At 39.8% G+C, this 13,460-nt stretch overlaps 1 protein-coding gene and 1 long non-coding RNA gene across 3 annotated transcripts in view; one reads left to right on the forward strand and one right to left on the reverse strand.

The window, feature by feature from the left end:
• Positions 1 to 4,924, reverse strand: part of GRB14 (growth factor receptor bound protein 14) — a 122,572-nt gene extending 117,648 nt beyond the window's left edge. The window contains exons 1-2 of the mRNA XM_037143069.2: positions 4,532 to 4,924; positions 3,177 to 3,309 (exon numbers count right to left, since the gene is read on the reverse strand). Coding sequence (XP_036998964.2) covers positions 3,177 to 3,309; positions 4,532 to 4,722 — 324 coding nt within the window. The 5' untranslated portion in view covers positions 4,723 to 4,924. The remainder of the gene's footprint in view (positions 1 to 3,176; positions 3,310 to 4,531) is intronic.
• The window catches only part of LOC119047625 (uncharacterized), a 41,406-nt gene continuing 32,632 nt past the window's right edge, over positions 4,687 to 13,460 (forward strand). For both annotated transcript variants that reach the window (XR_008391595.1, XR_008391596.1), the window contains exons 1-2: positions 4,687 to 4,775; positions 5,713 to 5,830. This is a non-coding gene — a long non-coding RNA (uncharacterized LOC119047625). The remainder of the gene's footprint in view (positions 4,776 to 5,712; positions 5,831 to 13,460) is intronic.

Here is a 13,460-nt window from a genome sequence, read left to right on the forward strand (position 1 = left end):
TGAGGGAGATATGCTTTCTATTTGCTTTACTGGTGAACACACAAAGAAATCTGCCAGAGAAATATAACTGAATAGTATTATAAAAAAACTAGGAGGGAGGGCAAGTAAAGAATCCAGGTTCTACCTCATTCTAGCTCTCATTTTTAAATGAAAAAACAAGAAGCCAACAGTATTCAATACTTTGGGACATTCTATTTGCAAAAAGAGATAAAGCATATCCTATTTGTGGCTTCATTACACTGTACCACTCATGCATTAAGTAGGCAACTCAAATTGCAAAAAAAATATTTATGACCTGTAAAATGATTTCCGACTGTGGTTTTGAAAGGCCACATAAAATTTAACATTTCTAGTCTGGATTCTTTCAAACTTTCTGGTCATTTATTTGTACATAGCAAGCAATCTTTCACTTTTTCTATGGGGAGAAAGGAATTGCTAAAATGACTGGAATGATTAAACAAACCAAATAAAAGAGAGAATATGAAGAAAAGGGACATCATCCCCTGGAATGTTTCAACCATAAATACTATTATATAGTATCCATTACACACTGTCACTTATACCATTTCAACCAATGGTCAGGGACAACTGGGCCAGAAATACCACCTTGTAAAAGGGTAATCTGTGTCACTAAGATACTGACCTTGGGGAAATTACTGACATACTCACGTGTTTCTAAAAACCTCACTCATTCCAAAGAACAGAGCATATATAAGGGAATAAAAACAAAGGATAAGTTCAAAATGCAAAATCTAGATGGGGAGAAGAAAACGTAAAAAATATTTGAAAAGAAACTGTCCTGTTTGAAACTTTGGGACAGCCTTCTCTTCTTAGAGACCCCAAGGGACCCTTGGGCTAGAAAAAGATAAGCAGGAAGTGCCCTTTAGGGGGGAACATCCCTCAGGGACTGGCCTCCAGCACTCAGGCCACATCTCTCCGCTCATGACAGGGCACAGCTGTCTGTGTGGGTGCAGTGCTCTCTGAGGTCACTGAGGAAACAGGGAACGAGGTGTGAGCAGGAAAACAGGTCAGAGTCAATAGTAACATAGCACCCTTTTCCCACGTTGCCAATTTGCTGAACCTGATCTGAAGAAATGCATTCCCCAAGATAAGATGTCTTACTCTAGCATGATGACTATCCACACTTAGGGCACACCCTGACTTCACCTTGACATTGATACCCACTCTCTTTCTCTTCTTATTCCATTAACATAAGCATACAATACTTATTCTCTCTCTTGCTCTCTCTATTCAAAAGAAACCTGTCCCATGAATGCACCTCTTAAGACACAGGCATTCTCAATATCCATTCATGAAAGGAAACTGCAAGTGAGCTCAGACCTCTTCTCCCACTCCTTCTGTTCAACTCCTAACCCCTAACCAAACCCCAAATCAAAGGCCCACCTCGGTAAACACCCTTCACGTGGCCTCTCTGCTCAGCTCAGTGCCTCAGAGCCTAGGTGCAAGGAATGTAACAGGCCTCCATAAACTGGGAAATCTGTTAAAACTCCACCAGACATTTTCTTTTCCCTTCTCAGGTCACATGAACCACCTAGAATCAACTTTTCCCCCACCACGGCACACAGCGAAATCTATCATCCACACTCGCATCTTATATCCAAAAAAATCAAGCTCTCAAAGGGCCCGGCCATTTCACAATGGCATTTTTTTTCCCTTGGGCTCTGACTTTAAACCTCACTGTGACAATAAAGCTCTCAAGAAAGTTGCTCGTTCATGTTCATTTCCCCATCCAAGCGCACAGTCCCACCCACTTAAGGACTAACTCAGAACATACCTCCGCTCTTGGAATATTTACTCCCACTTTCTTCAATCCTTATCCAAAAAGTACACGCCGCAATTAAATTTCACTTCTCCTCCCCACCAAAAAAAAAAAGTATGTATGTCTTTTTATACCAGATTTCCATCAAAACACAACATTCCATGGAATACTTCCACACTGGCTCTATGGTACCAGGAATTCATCTACTTCCTAGGGTATTTCCTCCATTCCTAAAATTATAAACAAACATTACCGAACCCATCACAGGTAGTAAAAGTGCAGGAAAAAAGAAAGGGAGCAACAGATGGGCAAAAACGATCAACTTATTTTTTTTATTTTTATTTATTGATTTGAGCAAGAGACAGTAAGAAAGAAAGAGGAACATCACTTTGTCGCTCCACTTATCTATGCATTCACTGTTGTTCCTTGTACACAGACCTAGGATCAAACCAGCAACCTCAACTATCTCTGGGGTATGGGGATGATGCTGTAACCAAGTGACCCAGCCAGAGAGGGCTATGATCAACTGTTTTCTCCCCTCCGTTCATGATCACTCTCCTCACTGCAAGCATCTGACGACTTAAATTTATTGCTTCTACCCTGCAAGAACAAGGTACATTTTGTCTAGTGAAACTTCCCTTTGTTTTGTTGATTCAAAACTGAGAGGAATATTAAGAGATTATTTCAAAACACACTGATTTTTTTTTTGTTTTGCAAAAGGTATAATCATGATCTCCACGTAGGTGCTTCATCCTTGAACTCTAACCTGCTTCAGTCAGTCCCATCCTAGATACTCCTAAGAAAGGAAATAAAAAAGAATAAAGTCCATCTTCTAATCATCACTTACAAGTCATCTGCCTTCTGTTGCCAGAAGCCTCTTAAGTAAGAATTAACTGAAATAAAGAAGATGTCAAGTCCTGAACTCCAATTACCTTTGCCACAGATTCACTATATCACTTTCCTTTAGTAAATGAGGTTGGTTTAGTTGAAATTGTGAAAGATTTAAAGATACTAAAGAAATCAGCCAGTTTCCTTCTCATCCCAATTCCACTGTCCCCCTTCCAATTCTTGACTTACAATTGATAATCTTGTATCAAAAAGACTTTTCCCACCTACGCTGTGAATAATAATAATAGCTCCCACACTCTGTACTTTACAGGTATTTTCTCATTTCAGCTGTCCCAAGAACCTGACAGGTAAGTTTTAACATTCCCATTTTACAACTGTGAAAACTGAGGCCCAAAGGGAAAATAATGACAAAGAACTATGTCAGTCGATAGATTTAAAATAGGCCATGTTAATCCTCTGTTAAAATCGTAAATTACTGAATATTTTAAAGACTGTGTGAATTTAGAACTCTTAATGCTTTTTAATTAGAAAATTTAAAAAAGCATACCTGTTTTTTCCTTGAATTTGTGCTGGGAAGCAGGCCTGCCGACAACACAGATGTAAATGAAGAACAGCATAGCTCAGGGAAAGGGTTTGGAATAGATGGCATTTCCAGAACATCAAGATCTTTCTTTTCTCTCCTACATCGAGAGAACATAGGATGTAATTTACATAAAACAGAAGGTAAAATATAATTGCTGTCAGAATTAAAAAGTTAAAGCCAACATGTACCACTCTGACAACGGTCTGTGGAGGACTTTTCTGGTTAAAATAAAATATGTTAATTGATACAAATCAATCATCTATAGTATCTTATCCTTGGGGTGAGGGGAAGCTGCTTTTTAAAAAATCACCAGGCACGGAAATCCCATTTCCAGTACTTTGATAATTTTCCTGAAACTGAAATACATACTATATATTTCTTGATGTAATAAACATCCTGAGGAGTTAGGCAATGCTAGGCATCCATTCAAGTCTATGAAACGCAATGAATTCATTCCTGTGCTATTTCCCTAATCAGTTTTGGAAGTTTTGGTCTATTAATTATAGCTGTGGATCATCTCACTTCAAATTTCATTCACAACGTTGCCCAGACACAGTATGTTGATTTTTCAAGTACTTTTAGATACTAAATCACAAGGCAGTGTTTGCGAGTAGGTAAGTGAATAGAACTTGCTAGTATAAGTGTACTCTTGTCCACTGAAAGTAGTTTTAACTTTAGTGAAGTTGAAGCACTTTTAAAATCTGGGGGGAAAAGTACCGATTAAATGTATGAATGTAAAGGACTAGAGATTTTTGTATCGTTACAGCCTTTTTCCTCCTAAAGAATGCGCAAAATTGTGAACTCTACAGGCACTTAGTGCTGAATGCTATGGAGACTGGGAAACCTTTTAAAGCCTCTGTTCTTTGCTGCTGAACAGCAAGACTGCTCAAATTTCAATCCGTGCTTTGCTTTTCCAGGCTCGCTGGAAGACTCTATGTAGGAGGTAAACTCATTTACCCTACGATTTTTAAATTCTATACAATTTAAACAACGTCTGTTTGTTTTTCATTGCTGGGCCACGAAGAATGAAGGGAGATGGGTGGTCAGCCTGAAGCTCGGCCTCCTAGTTCACACAGATGGGCAGAGGCGAGAAAGAGACCGCGAGCTCTCAAAGAAACGGCGATGCTATTTATAAGGCTCTGCGAGATCGCAGTGTCCTGCTGATCCGGTAGAAGCCAGCTCAAAGGGAATTGTCTTCAGAGACTTTCACAAACTTGGCCCAGCTATGGGCACATGGCTCACCCCTTAGGACCGCCTCCTCGCCCCCTCGCCGGCTGCCAACCCAGGACACTCCCCCGCGCCCCCGGAGGGCTGCCTACCTGTCTGCAGCACAGGCGCGGGTCCCGTCCGGAGGGGGCCGGAGCGCTCGCGCGTGCGGCCCGGGGGCCGACGCCGGGTCGCGGGCGTCGCCCCTCCCCGGAGCCGCGCCGCACACCTGGGCGGCCGGTCGCGAGTCCCGGGCTGCCGCCCTACCCGCCGGGCTCTGCCCACCTTGAAGGGAAGTGGTCATTGTGGCCCGTCGGGGGACTCACGCGTCATAGGAGACCCAGCGCCTAGGAGAAGGTGGTTGGGTGGCGGGAGGCGAAGTGTCCGTTCGGCTGCCCGAACGCGCTGCAGGTGCGGTGGCCGCGGTGGCCGCGGTGGCCTCGCTGCCTGCGCTCCGGGCCCGGCGCCTCCGACGCTCAGCCGAGCAGTCGGCGAGGCGGCGGGGGAGGGGAGGGGGCGGAGGAGGAGGGTGGGGAGAGGGGAGGAGCGGCCGGTGGGTGGGGGCCGCGCGGGGCGGGCGGCGGGGCGTTGCGCGGAGCGGGCGGGAGGGGGCGGGGAGGGCGCTCGGTCCGCGCCGGCTCCGCGCGGCCGGGAGCGCTCGGGGGCGCTGGTGTCTGTGCCGCTCCTGCAGCGCCTGGGCTTCGGCTGCCGGCACGTAAGGCCCGGGGTGCCGCCTTCCCAGGTGGGCGCTGGAGCTCGAAGCTGAGCCCACGGTCCCGGTGGGACCCACGCCGCTTGAGGCAGGGACCGACACTACCTGCGATCCCAGCGCGCTTGCCAGGCGGGCCGCGGGCGGGGCAGGGGTCTGGGCATCGCCGACCCGTCCATTGTTCCATTCTTGGTGCTCTGCAATCTGAGATCACCTAAGCTGTGGCTGGGCCGCCATGACAGGCCCCACAGTGCCAGGAGGCCGGGTGACCAGGGGGCTAGGTTCGCCCCAGCCCTTACCCCACCTGTCTCTTCCTCTTTCCACCCCGTCGCTCAAAAGAGCGGTGGTGGAATTGGAGAGCCAGAGCCTGGGAGCGAGGTGGAGGGGCGTGGGGTCGTGGAGGAACTACGAAGTACAATCAGTAAGGAAAACTACTGGGGTGTTTGAGAATTCTTAGTAAGGCATGAGTAAATCTGAAGATGTCTTAGGAATTAGATAAAAGATTATTTTTTTTTATAATAAGAAGACCCTTGTTCTATTCCCCCTCACAACAGCCTCATAAATTAATGTTACCCCATTTTACAGATACGGAAATTGGAGCCCAAAGCCATGAAGTACCTCGCTCAAGATAGGACTAAGTAATTGGTGCAGTCAAGTTTCCAACCCAGAAGATTCCATATCAAAATCTAGGCTATTAGAAATGGTAATTACATTATGCTCACCCTCTAAGATGCCGCAGCCCGAATTTGAAGTTTTGGGTGATACTCTGTTTCTGCTCTTCCTGTAAGAGCCCCCATCCCAGTGTACCGCTGAGGGTTTCCAGATTTTTTTATACACGCTATTCGTTGACCAAATTAAGTAACATGTTCCTGGCATCTATTTCACCAGGTTTTCTTAACCTCTGTCCAGGGAAAGGCAAACCTTTCCCTGGAAAGGGAAACCTCCTAGGGACAAGGCAAACCTCCCTCCTCCCCCCACCCCCAACACAGGAGCACACAGACCATGGCACCAACCACTGCTGACACCCAGGGGTCGCTAACTCCCAGCCTTTGAGGAAACTATAGGAAACTCCATGGAGGCAGAAGTTCTGTATTTTCCTGTTGTCAAAATTAACACCCAGTAAAGATCAGTACTAGCCTGTGTCACGCGATGAGCGTGGTCTGGAGGATGCTTTATACATTGCAAGGGCAAAAACAGAACACAACGGTAGTTCTCCTGAGGGGGTAACATTAATAATACTGACCATGATGATAGATGAGTGCCGATGCTGTGTGCCAGGCAAAAACCTCACTCAAATCCAGTTCCCTAAATGATGCTGTGAATTCCATGTGTGGGTTTTAAAAAGTGTAATGTAAAAGCATACAGATATATTGAAGTCATTCAAGCAAAATAAAAGTTATGTAATGAAGAAAACCTGAAGAAAAGACATAAAGAAACTTTCATCATCATCATTACCCCTATTTTCATCCAAAAACTCTTGCAGGCAGCCATTTCTCCTCTCTAGAAATAATAATTGTTGGAGCACTCCAATAAAATAAAGGGACAACAGCTGAAATTTGTTTCCTCCATACTCTCAACTCTCCATCCTCCTCCCTGCACTCAGGGCTGCCTGGCCTTTTTTGTTAAAGAGGAGGATAGGTGAAAACTGTGTATCTTTGGAATCACTCGAAATACTGTTTCCCAATAGTGTATCCTGCACCACTTCCCAGCATAAGTTTTTAACCTCAAGAAGGAGTATTCATTGGCTGGAATGAGATCTCAGTTGTGTCTCCCCTCTCCAGACATTTTTTCATTTAGTAAAAACCCAGGGAATGTCCATTTACAGGCTTTATGCTCCACCTGTAATCCCCACGGGTAAAAATTGTAAGACCTGAAGTCATCAGAGGCCAAAAAGAAAAGAACAATTCTCTGGGGAATGAGAACCTAAATATTTTATCTTGCAGATTAGCATTAAATATTTAATTTACTCCCAGATGCCTTGAAGATCTGTACCAAGAATTATGAGAATTAGATCATTCATATTTTTTTGATGCGAGCCCACAGAAGAACTAGTTTTTGAGGTTTTACAAAAAGAAACGATTCTAAATAAAGCACTATGCAGTATAAAAGGTGCAGAATACTATCAGACCTAGTACGGCCAAAGAGGATGCAGAGACATTTTTCTATCAAAGAGGAACTTTTAAAAGGAGATTTTCCTTCCCATAACTGACAGAGATTGCCGAAACAATAAGGCAGATGTCTTGGTACCCAACAGCAGGTTCTCCCAGGGTCGCTGCTCTTCCCTTTACCTTGAACCTCTAAAATTGCGATGGAAGCGCTTGTCTCCTGGCTCCTCCCCTTTTCTAATTTTTGCACCTCCCTTTTCTGTCTCTCCCTAGGGATCCTAGCTTCTCTACCCCTCAAGAAAATATATTCTCCTTGCTTCAGTCTCTTTTTCTTTATCAAATCAGATTTCTTAACTCTTTCTAATTGGGAAGGATAATATACATTGAGAAAAGAAGTTCACTAACAAGACTACCTAATGACTTACCACAAGGCAAACACTGATGTCAAGTCATGAAATGCATTATTGTCAGTCCTCCAATAGCCCCTCCCCCCAACCCGGATTTTTGTGATAATCAACCCATAGTTTAACCGTAAGTATCCATCCCTAAGCACAATAGAGTCAGTTATCTAATGTTGATCGTCATCTATTTAAATGGAATCATACATATGGAATGACCCTTTTGTGCTTGACTTGGTCCTTTACCATATTATTTGATATTCTTTCATGCTTTTATAAGTAGCTGTAGTTCTTTTCATTTTTCTAGTATGTATAGAAACCACAATTCATCCATTCCACTGCTGATAAACATCTGGGCTGTTTCCATTATTTGACTTTTAGTAGTCTGCTACCATGAACATTTTGTATACTTACTTCTCTTGGTGCACCATTTCCAGATGGTAAAGGAAGTGGCCTTGTGAGGTCATGATATGTATATTTTCAACTTTAGTGGGTGCTGCCAGGTTCTTAAATTAATTGTACCACCTTTTGTCACCACCAGCAATGCATACGTTTTCCCAAGTTTTCCCCTCCTTGACAATTAGAATATTATGAGGATTTTCACAATAGACATTCTGGTAAGTTCATAGAAGTGTCTCGAGGTAGAATTTGCCTTTATGACTAATGAGGCTGAGCACTTTTTCACATGATTATCTGCCATTTGAGAAGTACCAATTCAATTCTCCTGGCCATTTTTATGATGAGTTGTCTATCATTTTTTTGTTCTTTCATAGGAGTTTTTTTTATATTCTAGTTACCAGCAATTTGTTATTATATTTTGTAAGTATATTCTTCCATTCTGTGCCTTCCAAAAGATATCTTTTGGTAAACAGAAGTTTTTAAGTATAATAGAAGCAAATTTATCTCTTTATAATTCTGTTTTATCCTGACATTTTTCCTAAGTGTCCCAGAAATTTTTTGGCATTACTGTATTTATTGCAGTATTATCAACATTATTTTTCCTTTTTATTCTATTATTTTTAATACATTTTATTGATTATGCTATTACAGTTATCCCATCCCCCCCCCTTATTCCCCTCTGCCCTGCACATCCCTTTCCACCCACATTCCCCACCTTTAGTTCATGTCCATGGGTCATACGTATAAGTTCTTTAGCTTCTACATTTCCTATACTATTCTTAACCTCCCCCTGTCTATTTTCTACCTACCAATTATGCTACTTATTCTCTGTACCTTTTCCCCCTCTCTCCCCTTCCCACTCCCCTGCTGATAACCTTCCATGTGATCTCCATTTCTGTGATTCTTTTCCTGTTCTAGTTCTTTTGTTGTTTGGTTTTTTTTTAGGTTCAGTTGTTAATAGCTGTGAGTTTGTTGTCATTTTACTGTTCATATTTTTTATCTTCTTTTTCTTAGATAAGTCCCTGTAACATTTTATATAATAAGGGCTTGGCGATGATGAACTCCTTTAACTTGACCTTATCAGTATCCCAGAAATTTATTGTTTTGCCTTTCACATTTATATCTGTGATCCATCCAAGACTGATATATTTTTTATGGTATGAAGGTGGAAAGATATAGAGGTTCTTCTGTTTTTTTCTGGGTACAAATAGGTAATTGTTATAGCCCCCTTCATTGAAAAATTATCCTTCTCTCACAACTTTGCAATGCCTCTTTTGTCGTACTTTAATTGTCTATCAGTGGGTCTTTTTCTGAGCTCTCTATTCTGTTGGTTTATTTACCAGTCTTTATGCCAATATTACCTTGCCTTAATGACTCTGATTTATAAAAAGTCATAGTATTTAGTATAACAATGCTTTTCATTTTGTTCTTTTTCAACGTATTAATTGTAGAATTAGTTTTCCAAGTTCTACAAAGATCAGCTTTTGATTAAATTTTGATTAGATTACACTAAATCAGTTTGGGGAGAAATAGTATTTTTTAAAATAACATTCCCAATCCATGAAATTGCTATAGCTTCCCATTTGGTTATACAGTAGACCCTTGAACAACACCGGTTCAAGCTGCATGTCTTTTTTTTTTTTAATCAACAAATTGAAAAATCCCCTGGAAGAACTGTGGAGCTTATAACAGGTGATTATAAACTTAGAGTAATGATAAATACAGTACAGTATTTGTCCTGTAAATGTATTTTCTCTTCCTTGTGATTTTCTTTTTCTTTTAGTTCTAAGTTTAGTTTTCGTTTAGTTTTAGTTTTAAGCCTTAGTTTAGGCTTAGTGTTAAGCCTTTTTTTAAATCATTTTTTAAAGATTTTATTTACTTATTTTTAGAGAAAGGAGAAGGGAGAAAGTAAGAGAGGGAGAGCAGCATCAATGCACGGTGGCTTCTGGAGCGCCCTCTACTGGGGACCTGGCCCACAACCCAGGCATGTGCCCTGACCGGGAATCCAACCTTCAACCCTTTGCTTCACAGGCCGGTGCTCAACCAACTGACCCACACCAGCCAGGGCTAAATCATTTTCTATTGTTAGTCTATTACTTATTTTCTTAATATCATCTTGTTTTCTCTAGTTTACTTATTATAAGAATACACAATGTAATACATATTATTTACTAAATATGAGCTAATCCACTGTGTAGGGTATTAATAAGGCTTCTAGTTAACAGTAGGTTATTAGTAGTTAACTTTTGAATAAGTCAAAAATTATACATGGATTTTCACAAGGTCAATTGGATCTTTAATTTGTTGTAATCATGTTATATGCTTTTCCGAATAGACACTTTGCACATTGTTAAAGTTCTTAGATATTTGATTTTTATACTATTTTGGATACCTTTTTAAAATGTGATTTTCTATCATTTGTTGTGATGACAAAAACAACCGATTACTATGTACTTATTGTTTTACCTACATTATAACTTTCATACCCCAACTCTAAAAATTTAACTGAAAACATTTTTAGGTTTTCTATGTACACCACCTATTACCTATAATTTTTGACAGGTTTTTTTTGTCTTTCTTATTTTTACATCTTTTATGTATTTATCTAGCCTTACTATACTGCTTAGAAATTTAAATACAAGGTTGAATGTGAGTGTTGATACCACAGATTCTAGTTTTATTTCTGATTTCAAAGGGATAGATATTAAATATCATATTATCATACTTTTACAGATCTTTACCCAAGAAGGGAGAAAGGGCTGCCTCATATTCATTGTTCACCAAGAATTTTTATCATGAGTGGATGTCGAATATTATTAAACAGCCTTTCTGTACCTACTATGTTGATCATACAGTTTTCTTCCTTCATTCTATTAAAGTAATGAAGTGTGTGGGGTTTTTAATGGTAAACTGAACTTACATTATTGGAATAAACACTACTCATTTTTTAATATATTTTTTTATGCTTCCTGATATTTTATTTAAAATTTTAATACCTATGTTCATGAATGAGATTGGCCTGGCATTTTCCTTTCTCATAATATTTTCATGAGATGTTGATATATGGTTATGAATGTCTCATTGGAGGAGAGGAGTGTCCTCTTTCTTTTTAAATTAAAGAGTATGTGTAACATTGACGTTATTTGTTCCCTAATAGCTAACTCAACTCACTTGTAGAGCCATATGACCCTGTGGTTTTCTTTGTTGAAAAGTCTTTAATAAATGACTTAATCTTAAATAGTTTAAGAGGACTAATCTGAATTCTTATTTCCCCTAGTGTCCATTTTGACTAGTAGTATTTTCTAGAAAATATATCTCATCGAAAATGTTAAAAGTTTCAACAGAAAATTATTCATATTTTTCTGTTAATCTTTTAATACCTGAAAGGTTTATTGTGTTGCCCTTACACCTAACATTAGATATTTATGCCATCTCTCTCTTTTTCTTGATTATATTCACCCCAATTTATCAATTTTAAACTTTCTCAAGAATGACCCTATTGTCTGTCTTTTATCGTCAAGAATGACCCTATTGTTTTTTTGTCTTTATTTCTTTTCTTTTGTTTTTGGTTTCCCTCCTTCTACTTTTGGTGCTGTTCTTCTTTTTTTTTCTTTCCCTTGATTTTGGCATGGATGCTGATAGCTCATTAATATTTAGTTCTTTGTATTTTATAATGTTTATTTATTTTTTAAAGATTTTATTTATTTATCTTTAGATGGGAAGGGAAAGAGAGGGAGAGAAACATCAATGTATGATTGCCTCTCATGCGTCCCCCGCTGGGAACTAGCCTGCAACCCAGGCATGTGCCCTGATTGGGAATGGAACAGCAATCTTTTGGTTCACAGGCCCATGCTCAATCCACTGAGCTACACCAGCCAGGACTATAATGTATATTTTTAAAGATACATATTTTCTTGTAGGTTTGACTTTAGCTATACCCTCAATTAAAATTATAAACAAAATATCAGCAAGCATCAAAAATATATTAAAAAATGAGTAGTGTTTATTCCAATAATGTAAGTTCAGTTTACCATTAAAAACCCCACACACTTCATTACTTTAATAGAATGAAGGAAGAAAACTGTATGATCAACATAGTAGGTGCAGAAAGGGTGTTTAATAATAATCAACATCCACTCGTGATAAAAATTATTGGTGAACAATGAATATGAGGAAACCCTTTCACCCTTCTGGGATAAAGGATATCTGTAAAAGTATGATAATATGATATTTAATATTTATCCCTTTGAAATCAGAAATAAAACTAGAATCTGTGGTATCAACACTCACATTCAACCTTGTATTTAAATTTCTAAGCAGTATAGTAAGGCTAGATAAATACATAAAAGATATAAAAATAATCTATATCCCCCTTTATTTAATAAGTTGTATTTGTATTATTACTCAATTCAAACTACTTTATGTTTTCCAATGAAATAAGATTTTGTCTCTTTCTTTTGTTTATTTTATTTTTAATATATTTTATTGATTATGCTATTACAGTTGTCCCATTTTCCCCCCTTCACTCTCCTCCACCCTGAACACCCTCTGGCATCCACATCCCCCCCCTTTAGTTCATGTTCATGTGTCATACTTACAAATTCTTTACCTTCTACATTCCCCATAATATTCTTGCCCTCCCCCTATTTTCTACCTACCATGTATACTACTTATTCTTTCTACCTTTTCCCCCCTCTCTCCTCCTCCCATTCCCTTGTTGTTAACCTTCCATATGATCTCTATCTCTGTAGTTCTGTTCCTGTTCTAGTTGTTTGCTTAGTTTGTTTTTGTTTTAGGTTGTTAATAATTGTGAGTTTGCTGTCATTTTACTATACATGTTTTTTATCTTCTTTTTCTTCGATAAGTCCCTTTAACATTTCATATAATAAGGGCTTGGTGATGATGAACTCCTTTAACTTGACCTTATCTGAGAAGCACCTTATCTGCCCTTCCATTCTAAATGAAAGCTTTGCTGGATAAAGCAATCTTGGATGTATTGGTCCCTGCCTTTCATGAGTTGGAATACTTCTTTCCAGCCTCTTCTTGCCTGTAAGGTGTCTTTTGAGAAATCGGCTGACAGTCTTAAGGTGAACTCCTTTGTAGGTAACTGTCTCCTTATTTCTTGCTGCTTCTAGGATTCTCTCCTTCATTTTTTGTCTTGGGTAATGTAATTATGATGTGCCTTGGTGTGTTCCTCCTTGGGTCCAACTTCTTTGGGACTCTCTGAGGTTCCAAGAAGTCTATTTCCTTTGCCAGACTGGGGAAGTTCTCCTTTATTATTTGTTCAAATAAGTTTTCCACTTGTGGCTGTTCCTCTTCCCCTTCTGGTACCCCTATAATTTGGATGTTGGAACATTTTAAGATGTCCTGGAGGTTCCTAAGCCTCTCCCCATTTTTTTTCTGAATTCTTGTTTCTTCTTTTCTGTTTGGT

The sequence above is a fragment of the Artibeus jamaicensis genome, unplaced genomic scaffold, assembly GCF_021234435.1.
Source record: "Artibeus jamaicensis isolate MK-2021 breed Jamaican fruit bat unplaced genomic scaffold, CSHL_Jam_final contig_391, whole genome shotgun sequence".
In the NCBI taxonomy this organism is placed as follows: Eukaryota; Metazoa; Chordata; class Mammalia; order Chiroptera; family Phyllostomidae; genus Artibeus; species Artibeus jamaicensis.